Source organism: Lissotriton vulgaris, chromosome 10 (assembly GCF_964263255.1).
Source record: "Lissotriton vulgaris chromosome 10, aLisVul1.2, whole genome shotgun sequence".
Taxonomy (NCBI): Eukaryota; Metazoa; Chordata; class Amphibia; order Caudata; family Salamandridae; genus Lissotriton; species Lissotriton vulgaris.
The window spans coordinates 276,259,515-276,271,271 of NC_141698.1; the positions used below are offsets into that span (position 1 = coordinate 276,259,515).

An 11,757-nucleotide genomic window follows, 5' to 3' on the forward strand; every position below is an offset into this window, starting at 1 on the left:
TTTCCAGTGTGGCTGAATTTGCCATCACAGCTCTTTCCAATTTCCCCACGTTCTCATTAATTAGCTTTATCCTTTCAAGTAGTGGTAGCATCAGTGATTTTTATAACTGCTCTAATGTTTCCATGAAACCCTTGGGAGTTGGTTTGCTGCAGGCGAGCAGGATGTTTGCTTGTTTATTCTATTTCAGTCAGTCAGTGGTGGATTTTTGGGGATTCACAATAGTATGTATTGGTTGGGTCGGTGTGGTGATTTTTGTTACTTTAGCACATCTACCCTTTTGGGTCCCTCCCCGCGCTTTATTTTGCCAGTAGTTGGTTGTGGTTTGTTAACTTTTCCAGTCTTTGGTGCAGTTACCGCATTCACGGGGGACGGGTTGGAGATGGTAGAGATATTAGATTCTCTTTGTCTATTTCCTAATACAGAAATACTGTCTGTGGTTGTGTTTAATGAACTACAAACAATAGACCCATCTGGCCCCACCAGCTCTATACTAGTTCCCGGGCATGAATCACCATAGTCCTGGTGCTGCTCTGGGGTTACGGCAGCCATAATTGTACCCAGTGAGGATCTCTTCGATAGTAGGGGCTCTAGCGACAACCTTTTTTCAGTCAAAGCAATTTCATGTTCTAATACGACTCTTGCTCTAGTAATAAACTGTTCTAGAGTTCCAGATACAGTTCCCCCAATGCTACCATGGGTAATCTTCTTCCCTTTCCTTGGGCGGAGCGCCATAGCAAAATGCACCAAGGTAGGTCGTGACTGTAGGAAAAGGTTTAAACAATATAATTTTCCAAGCCCCAGTCAACAATGGTACTAATAGACTGTGGTAAATATATTAAAAGTACACAAATGTCTCACTTCTTAGGACTCCGGTCGAAAGGGGGGTGGCCCAGCCCAGCCTCGTATGGCCACAGACGGTCCCGCCCTTGACCCGGGCTTCTCCTGGCACGAGCCCGCGCAGCGGTGACTGCACACAAATAAGTAACGCTAAGAGCGGAGTCACAGTAGCCTCAGGTGCATGGAGCAGGGGCTCTTGGGCGGTGCAGTCCTTCTAGGTAGCCCAACCGAGTGTCCTGGCAGAGTTTGCGGCTACAAGCGGCTCCCGCGAAGCGGGGGCCGCGAGCCGTAATCAAGGCTCTGAGGGCGGAATCACAGTAGCCTCAGGAGCGTGGAGCAGGGGCTCTTGGGCGTTGCAGTCCTCCCAGGTAGCCCAACCGAGTGTCCTGGCAGAGTTCGCGGCTACGAGCGGCTACCACGAATCGGGGGCCGCGAGCCGTAATCAAGGCGCTGAGGGCGGAGTCACAGTAGCCTCAGGTGCGTGGAGCAGGGGCTCTTGGACGTTGCAGTCCTCCTAGGTAGCCCAACTGAGTGTCCTGGCAGAGTTTGCGGCTACGAGCGGCATTCAAGAACCTTTTCTGCAAATGCATCATAACAAAGTGGTTCTTCGTACTAATCCTAAATTCCCTCCTAAAGTCATTTCACCATTCCATCTAAATCAATCAGTTGAGCTGCCCGTATTTTTCTCGCAGCCTCAAACAGTCGCAGAAAGAGCTCTACACACCTTAGATGTCAAAAGAGCATTACTGTACTATATCGAAAGGACACAAATTTTTCGTAAAACAAAACAACTTTTTGTGTCCTTTTCACCGCCACATAAAGGCAACCCCATATCAAAATCAGGGATCGCTAGGTGGATTGTTAAATGCATACAAATATGTTACCACAAAGCCAAACGTACATTAACAACTCCTCCAAAAGCCCATTCTAAAAGGAAAATAGGGGCTTCAATGGCATTCTTAGGGAAAATTCCCCTAGATGATATATGCAAAGCAGCTACATGGCTTACATCGCACACATTCACAAAGCATTACTGTGTAGATGTGAAAACTAAACAAGCCATTGTGGGCCAGGCTGTACTAAAAACACTGTTTCAAACAACTGCAACAGATACTGGTGGTCGCCGCTAGGTGTGGGTACTGCTATACAATCTATGCATAGTGTGTAATCTACAGCTCATATGCCTCGAACGGAAAATGCTACTTACCAGTATGCATCTGTTCTTGGCATGTAGAGCTGCAGTGTCACACACGCCCACCCGCCTCCCCGGCTACCCTTATCTGTTCCAGTATTATCTTAATTAGATATAAATCACATGGGCATCATTACCTCTTGTACATCTCCATCACTTCCCTAATGACGAAAAACAATCTGGGGATGGAGCCGATGCCCATGCGCAGTATCATCCAAAGGAGGAGTCACCTATCCCGTGTCTTCCAAAGACTTTTCTACAACAAAACAAACTGCAAACATCCGGGCCCAACACTAGGTGGCCATCTATGCATAGTGTGTAACTCTGCAGCTCTACATGCCTAGAACAGATGCATACTGGTAAGTAGCATTTTCCTTTTATCATGCGAGTCACTGATGCAAGCTTGGAGGGTACCATCCCGCTCACAGAAATTAACTCTGCCTTAGCTGCATACCACGTACCACGATGCCCTTACACAGGCTTTCAATCTGTTTGCACCATTTAAACAAATGTCACCGACCGCAACCAGAGGTAAAGCCCCCTGGTACTTTACAGATTTCACTTGGAAAAATCTAAGCGCAAACACCTGAAACACAGATGGAGTTCAACCAAATCCCCCGATAGAGAAGCTTATATTGTATTGTAATTGCATTTATATAGCGCTTACTACCCCAGACGAGGCGTTGAAGTGCTTTTTCGCTGAGTAGCACTCTACTCCGGGACCCATAGGGGATTAGTGTTGAATTAGTATAGTGAAACATGCAAGTACATTTTAAGTGGTGGATAGGTTAGTCAGTTATTTGGAATGATAGCAGAAGGATAGAGGAGGACAAAAGTTTGTATTCATATAGTGCTTGTTGACGCGCGCTATTCAGGAAGCCTATAAAGGATTAGTGGTGAATTAATATGGTGAAATATGAAGTCATTTTAGTGGTGGATATTAGTCAGTTACTTGGAGTGAGAAGGATAGCAGAGGGATAAAAGGGGAAGAAAGATTTGCATTCATATAGCACTTGTTACCCCTGATGGGTGTTGAAGCGCTTTTCTGGCGAGTAGCACGCCACTCCGGAACCCAGAAAGGATTAGTGTTGAAAATTAGTATAGTATAAATATGAAGTAATTTGAGTAGCACGCCACTCCGGAACCCATAAAGGATTGGTGTTGAAAATTAGTATAGTATAAATATGAAGTAATTTGAGTAGTGGATATGTTATACAGTTATTTGGGTAGTATATTAGTATAGTTGATTATGGAATTTGAGAAGTGAACATGTTAGTCTGTTAATTTTGATTGAAAAGGATAGTGGAGGGATAAGAATGAAGGTTTATTTTTTTTAATTTTTTTTTAGGTCTCAGCAGTAGGAGGAGGCTTTTGGATGAGTAAAAGGGGGTTTTGGAGGGGAGGAGTCAGAGGGAAAAGTTTAGAAAGGTTTGTTTTAGGGGATCGGTATAGTAAAAAGAGGTGTCAGATGATGCAAGGAGGGGTAGAGTAGGAGATAGTCTACAAAGGGTTATTTTGGCGATCATAGTAGTGGTATGGGGTTTGGGATAAAAGAGACGGGCTCAATCCACAATATAGACTACTGCAGGTAAAGGCCTCACTAACTTGAAATCTAACAATACTGTTTGAATAAAATTTTACTCCCTCTGCTGGCCAAAAAACGAAGTGCACAGGCCCTAGTAAACACAGTTTAAAAAGCTCACAGAAGCACCCTCTGATGTAGAATATCCCTGTTGCTGGGGGGGGGGGGGGGGGGGAGGCAGGGGGGCTGGTTTCACTGGCTTATGAACACAAAATGGTGGCCGGGAGTTCACTGTTTTAACATACAGGTCTTAGCACAGAGCAAAGGAGAAATTTGGAGGACAAACAGATTTGTCACCAAGGAATGAGAGGGATAAACTACAGAGGTTGGACATCAAATCCCACAATTCAACACGTTAAATGGAAGCAATCATGGGCAGGTCAAAACCACAAGTTTAAAACACAAAACATGTGATAAAATAGGCAATCACAGGCAGGTCAAAACTACAATTTTAAACTGTAACAACCACAGACAAAGAAAGTAATTTTGTAAAGCCTCAAGCTTGTAACAGTGCTATCCGAGCCTTGCAAATTATTTGCAAATCACTAGCTGACTTTTTTGAAGAAAGGGTCAATACCATCTATAAGAACTTTCCGGTTGACCATGGACAGTTGGAGGATAAAGTTGACTTCAGACTGCCTCCCCGAACGTCACCTCTGTCTTGGACAAATCTGAGTCATGCTCTCTGGACTAGCATGCGAAATCTGGGTCTCCATTGGACTTATGCCCCCAGTATCACCTCCCTAGCCCATACCATCTGGCCATCAGTTATTGCTCTTTATAACTTCTTACTAGATTCAACCAAACTTGCAGCAGAGTTGAAGTCTGCCCAGGTGCCACCTATAAAAAAAAAATTAAAAAACACTTGCAACCCAGAACTTCTTTCCAACCTCCGACTGATCTGAACTTTGGAAAGCTATATAAATAGCTTGCAACTTTCTTGGAAGAGTACAAGATTCTGGACCCCTCACCATCTTGTTTCTAGAGCGAATCAGAACACTGAGACTGCGTTAGTGGCAGTCGCTGACACCATCAGACTGTCACTAGACGCAGACACATCGGTCATGCTGTTGTTACGGGACTTACCTATGGCTTTTGTTACTCTCTCTCATTCAATCTTAATCTGCAGACTCTTAAGAAAAACCTTTCCATGGCTTCCCTCCACTTCAAAAAAAGACCCCAGCCCAGGCACGAATCATGAGTCGCCTGGACTATAGGAATTCACTGCTAGTGGCAGCTAATGAGTTATTGCTGTCTAGACCTCAAGTTGTGCAGAACGCAGCGACTCGGCTGACATGCAACTTCCCTTCACCCGCTTCCTCCGCACCTATTTCGAAAACCTTGCACTTGCTGCTTGTTGGGAAACGCGTCCTCTACAAGGTATGCTGCTTGACCTATAAGGCACTTATTTACTTGTTACCTCCTTACCTGTACACCAGATTATGTCACTATCAGTCCACCAGACTGCTTAAGTTCACAAACAAGGCTTTATTAGGGATTCCTCGCATATGCACTACCAGGTTCGAAGGTAGATCATTCTGCTACCTTGCCCCACTGCACTGTAACAGACTTCCTCTGCAAATTTGCACTTGCCTAGACTTTTCCAAATTCAAAAAACTTCTAAAGACGTGAATGTTTTAACTGCACTGTACTGTTTCTGAGGACAAGCACTGAAATACTTCTTCAGGAGTGAGCCGCTGCGCTATATTAAGTGCCATAAACTCAAACCATTTGTACCCCTTTCACAGGTGTTCTCAAAGAGGCAAGAGCCTGTGGCGGCATCTGCAGTGCTTTGGGTGTCACCTTCTTCCAGCACTCTCGAAGTTGTTTTTTCTGTTTAGCTCGCTTGCTCATGTAGGACACGAACGCAGCTTATAGGAGGCAGCCCTCAGGCACCCAGTAGGCTTATTAATTATCCAGAGGGCTCATGTCAGACCCGTGAAGCTGAATTCCATGAAGCTTGAGCTTTAAACAAGAAGCAGCAAGGTGAGCCTCCGAAAGACAGAGCCAGGAATCCTCTCAGAGCAACACACCTCTCCCACTCCTTCAGCAGAGCAGCCACAACTGCTCACCAGGCCCGCTTCGCCCTCCCAGCTAGTTGTTTTGGGGGCCTCTCACATCAGCAGGGCAGGATAGTGTAGATGACCTCAAGGTATCCTGGTCTTCAGTTTCTATTTATGGAGGCTCCCGCCGATCCCACATCTCCACAAGTTAGGCAAGCACTTGAGCGACAACCTCGTTTACATGCCGGTGGAAAACTCGTAGGCCCAAGATGGTGGCACGCAACCCCTCCAATTGCAGGGGTTCTACACTTGTCTTTCCTCCTTACTGGGGCCCTAATGTCATTGATGATGGGCCTCGTCATCTTTGAGTGTCAGGCAACTCTTCAGTGGTTCCCAGCTAGGACTGCCTATGCATATCCAGCCCCTTTTAGGGAGAATCCATTATGAAGCTGATCGGTTGGATGCCATGCTCGTCTGACTGCAGGCCACACCTCCTCCATATAATGTTAAAATAAATAAAATAAGGAGTAACGTGTAATGTTTCCATGATGTTCACACCCTATTTAAAAAAGGGTGGCATATAAAATAGACGTTTTTTTCTTTTAGTGACTGTTGTAATATTATAGTAAGTGTGCACTTGTAAGTCTATTCACCATTGACAGTGATGTACGTAATTAGGATCAAGGTCACTTCCTGGGAGGATTCAAAGTTAATAATTCACTTCCTGCAATGTCCCTGCAGTCAAAGGGTGTGTGTTGTCACTTCTACTACCCCTGTCATTTTGGTGAATCTGTATCCATGAATAGCTGCTTAAAAAACCCTTAACACTTTATCAGAATGTTGCGGAGACAAGAGTTAGGTCTTTCTTAACTATAGTCTTCCACTGTGCTGGTTAAAGTTATATATGGAAATCTGATGTATAAATGTTTGCTTTCCTTTTACTACCTAGCGAGGAGAAAGCCAAGCTGTTACGGGACTTGATGGCGAAGATAGATGCCAAGAATGAAATACTGGAGTAAGTACAAGTATGAAATTGGTTTATTTATTTTAGTATATCTCTAACTAATTTAGTTTTTTTGGGTTGAAATAAATAAATTATTGCTCTCTGCAAGGGACCCATGCCACAAAAATAAGTGCTATTACATGCCCCATACGTTGTTACCATTTTTAATGTCCTGATACGAGTCATAGGAGTATAATTGTTGTAATTATGAAAAAACAACCACAAATACCCACCATCCTGTTTAGTGCAGTTTGTTGTATGTTCTGATAATGACTGCCATTCTTTTTCCTTTTAGAGCATACCTGCAGTGCTTCTAGGAGTATGAGGAACTACTTTTTTGTGAACTTGTTTTGTGTCCTTTCTAGCAACACATATATAAATGAAAAAAACATCTGTAGCACACTGCTCTCGAACATACAGAATTGTGCTGTGAAGTGAATCACAGAAAACCTTCAATTAACTGTCTTACTGGAAAACAAGTTTAGATATTCTTTCCTTTAAAACACAGCATGTATTACTCTTTATTTTTGCAGGGTTTAGCATTTTATATGGTGAATGTAGGATGCTGGCTTTCTTAGTATATGGTGCACACTTATTAAGGTGAAACACCATGCACTAATCCAGATAACCTTATTGTGATTTTAGTGGTCTTAGCCAACCGTAGAAAGTTCTCAAAGTGGTAGCTGTGGAGAACAGCCTTCAGGCTTAGCCCAGAAGGAGTGTTAAGCAGTTCGTTTTACCAGTACTAATCATGTATAGCTGGTTAGATGAAAAAGAACAACACAGTGTAGCTATACAAATGTGTCTGGTTATTACAAAACACTCACTAACACATTGGTATATCTCCTACCGAGAGATATCAACACTAATATACAAGAATACTTCAATTGCAAGAGGTAAGTAAGCCCAATATATAGTGGGCTCCAGGGGGAGACCAAACCATATACTAAGAAAGTGGAGTGCCAACTGCGACCGAAGTCGGGACATAGCTCAGGAGACTCAGAAGAACTGGGAACTCAAGGAACCACCCAAGGTAAATACCCAGGAACCCCACAGAGGCTGTGTGAAGAGTGGAAACACAGCCGCTTACTCAGTGGAAGTCAGCGGGTAAGACGTGGTTGCAGTTTTGACGAAGGGCCCTGACCAGTGGACCCTGAAGAAACCCAGTGGAAGAAAAAAGGTTGGAGAGTCACCCCACCCGTGGTTTCCCCAGGAACCAGGACACCTACTCTAGGGAAGCCAGCTGCATAGATGCGGAGTGACATTGCAAACCGTCATAGACCACAATGGAGGACTTCAGAAAAGATGCAGCTGGCGAAGACTATGCAGTAGTAGAGTGGAATCCATGGGTGGATTCTTGAAGAGAAGAACCTGCAAGTAGAGGGGACAGACTTTATGCCACTCGGAGGTGACCTGGATGCACGGAAGCTCAATGCCCACCAATGACGGAAGATGCAGGAGTGATGACTGTGACATTGTTGTTGCAGCTGTGAGGACGCTGAGAAGACCAGTAGTGATTCACAAGGTGTCCCACGTTGGAAGTTGAGAAACAGGGGATCGGTGTCTGGCGGGAGCACTAACAAGCCTTGGCAGCAGCAACAGATGTGGAAAACAATGAAGGAGCAATGTTGAGACCAGCAAGGTCCAAGGAACTTGCCAAGTGCAGGAGAGTGAGAGCGAGCACCCAGCAAGCAGGGGAGTCCACTGAAGCAAGAGAAGACCCTCGATAGAACCCACAGGCCGAAGGCACAGGAGTTGCAAGAGGACCTGGAGCAGCTCACCAAAAATGAAGGCTCATGTTGCAGAGGATGTGATGAGAACGAATATCTTGGCAAGAAGAGATGCTGGAGGCTGGAGCTTTTTGTAGCCCCACGATCTCAGTAGTGCAGAGCCAGCAAGCCTTAGCACAGGCAAGTCGACAAGGTGCGCATGGATTGGGTCCCAGCTTTTCCAATGAGGGATACTAACCTCAAAATTGCAGAGAGGACCTGCCCCAACTACTCCCTGTTGGGGCACAGTGAGTACCAGTGGTGAACCATGTTCGAATGGCCTCAATTGAGAACATACACCATGGGACTTTCTCTGTCGGAGCCTGGCCCGTAGATACTTCTGCAGTGGGTGCTGGAATGAGTTGCCTGCACGCTTGCAGACGCTGCATTTGATACTTCTAGTTGGGCTGATATGCTGGGAGGGGCACATTGGGGAATGTCGCTTTCCTTCTACATGTTCTTTTCTTTCCTTTTTTTCTTTTCACTCTCCGATGGGTCAGCTAGACAGCAGACTGTCATAGGGACATGGGGTTGTTAGGCCACAGCAGCACTGTGGGTGCTTATTTTAGTTATCCACGCCCTCTGTGGACCGCTAGCATTGCATGACAGCTAGTATCTTTTTTCCCACTTTTTTACTTTTTTAGCTGTTCAGTTAACTGAAATTGGGTATGCAGCGGAATCTGCAGGTTTTTGTCTCACTCGTTTTAATGCGGAACTGGTTTGCATCGCTGCCCATGGGGCGGGGGTAGTTCAGGGATATGTGGGTTTGGATAACGTTCTCTTATTGTTCGATGATTGGTAGCTCGGGTGGATGATGTTGACCGCTGTGGCAAGAAAATGCCAGTGGTGGTGCCTAGTCGCGGGTCTAGCCCTGATTTATACTTAGAAAGGGTTGAACAGATGTACAGATTTCTGACGTGAAGTGTTATGTGACTGGCTCAATTAGAGAAACATAGTAGGGTTTACACTTACCTCAGGTGATACCGCGTCTCAATTGCCTTCCGCCAAGAAACACATGTATGGGGGGGGGGGGGTTATGTTCCCGCCTTGCGTAAGCGCTGGGGGGGCTGCAAAATGCCATGTCATACTCTGGCTTTGCATGAGGGGTACTGATTCAGGTGGCACTGGGTGTACTGTTTTGACCTCAGGGGTATGTGGCGGACCTGGAATACCGTTTTGTGGTGTTGTCTAGGGTGTTGGATGGTTGGGAGGTTTGTCTTGTGATCAACATTCCGAGCTTTTTCACAGATGTGGGAGTGGGCACAGCTTCATTTCTCACTACTGACAGGGTGATCACTGATGATTATAATTGTGTAATGGATGCAGTGTTAGGTCATGGACCACCCAAGAGCCCATACGAAACTCCATATGACTGCCCAGCTATGGACGTTGATACAGAGTTTCAGCCTAATAGATGTGTGGAGGGAGAGAAACCCAACACTAGGTACCTATAGTAGACTAGGTGATTGCTTCCTCACTTTGGACTTGCAACGCAGACCCGCAACATAACATATCTAGGTGGGTACATTTCAGACCCTTCCCCCTTGCTAATTACACTGACACTAGGACGTACAATATCAGCGTCGCCACTGTGGTGCTTGCGGGCAGAGACATTAATAAACTCCAATTTGCAGCCACTGTAAAGGAGGCCTTGGATAATTCTTTTCAGGAATACTGGGGTCGTTCGGGGAGAAGGTGATAAGACGGGGGCAATGTTGGCTTGGTTGGCACCCTATACTGTCTGTGTGTGCCTCAGGGAACCTCACAGGTGGCCATAAATTAATTATCTGAACTCACCTTGAACGAGTCTACCCAGAGAGGGACAGGGCGCCACAAGATACCTTTAAGCCCTTCCTGGCGAGGCTGGACTTCCATTATCTTGGATGAGAAGAGAGGGAGGCACTTGAGGCAGACCTGACAGGAGAAGAAATCTTTGGGACGCCAAAAACCAGCCAAGACACCGGGGGTGAGGGGCAATGACTGCCCGGCAGAATTCTACCACAATACACTGACCTAGTGGCGGAAAAGCTGCAGGAGGTGTACATTGAGGCGTACCATCTTCAGTGTCTCCCGGATACTATGCGCTTGGCGCTCGTGGTGCTGATCCGGAATCCAGGGAAAGCAGTGGAGGAGCCGCTGTCATAGACCACTCTCCATGTTAAATGTGGATTCCAAGATACTGAGCAGTCTCCTGGCCTCCCGACTCCTACCTCATCTATAATTTGCACAGGCTTTTTCCTGTCCTTCTTGTCCCCAGGACCTGAACTGGTCCCTTCGCGCTGGCATTCCTCGACATAGAGCAGGCATTTGATACTGTCTCGTGGAACTACATCTGGCAGGTGCTAATTAGACTGGGCTTTGGACCTAAGTATATACAGTGGTTCAGGTTGCTCTTTACCAACCCGAGAGCCAGAGTCCAGACAGGTGACACAGTAACAAAGGCCTTTGCATTCTATTGGCGTATGAGACAGGGTGGCCTTCTGTCGCCATTACTATATGTATTGGCAATGGAGCGGCTGGAAGCAGTGTTGCGATTGAGATTGGAACCCTGGGGGTTCTCGGTGGGTGACACCTTACATACAATTTCCTTGTACCCGGATAATGCATTTGTAAATCTTCTGGACCCTGCTGAAGCAGTCCCGGTTTTATTGGCAGCCTTGACGCAGTTCAGTACGGTCTTGGGTTTTTCAATCAACGCATGGAAATCCCAGCTACTGCCATTGATGCTACTGGCGACGGCGGACCCCCCCATCGCCCCCCCACCCCCCACTCTCCCTGCTGCTGTTCTTGGTGGAAGTGCGCTACTTGGGGATATAGATAGCTACTTCAAAGCAGAGGTTTCTTGACTATTGGCAGGTAATTACTGGTCTGCGACCCTCTGTTCGATTCTGGAATGACATACCCCTGACACTGATGGGACGGATGGCCCTTTTAAAAACGGTAATGCTCCTTTTATGTACCTCAGGGTGCGCTATATGACCTCCCTCATAGGTATTTCAGGGAATTAGATAGTCTTATGGTGGACCTCTTGTGGGCCACAAAACGGAAACTTATATTTCTGTCCATGCAGGCGCAGACTTGGAATTGAGGGGATATTGAACTCCCTAACCATGAGTTTTACTACATGGCTGCTCACCTCCAGCACGTGGTACACTGGTTTGATGAGGAAGATAATTGGGAGAAATGTTTGTTGGGGGACCCAGGTGTGGGATCTACACTTCCCAAGCTCCACATGCGTGGTGCACGACTCCTGCAGGAATGTCTATTCTCAGTTAGGCAAGTGGGCCTCATTTGGGAGTGGGTTGCAACGAGGGTCCTACGTCGGGCTCCATACTCACCCGATATGCAGATCTTAACACTTAAACCGTTCG

The 11,757-nt window shown here is 46.2% G+C and overlaps 1 protein-coding gene across 1 annotated transcript in view; it reads left to right on the forward strand.

Moving 5' to 3' along the window:
* PTPN23 (protein tyrosine phosphatase non-receptor type 23) overlaps positions 1-11,757 on the forward strand; it is a 599,643-nt gene that overhangs the window by 294,036 nt on the left and 293,850 nt on the right. The window contains exon 14 of the mRNA XM_086941008.1: positions 6,564-6,629. Within this exon, the coding sequence (XP_086797134.1) occupies positions 6,564-6,629 (66 nt within the window). The remainder of the gene's footprint in view (positions 1-6,563; positions 6,630-11,757) is intronic.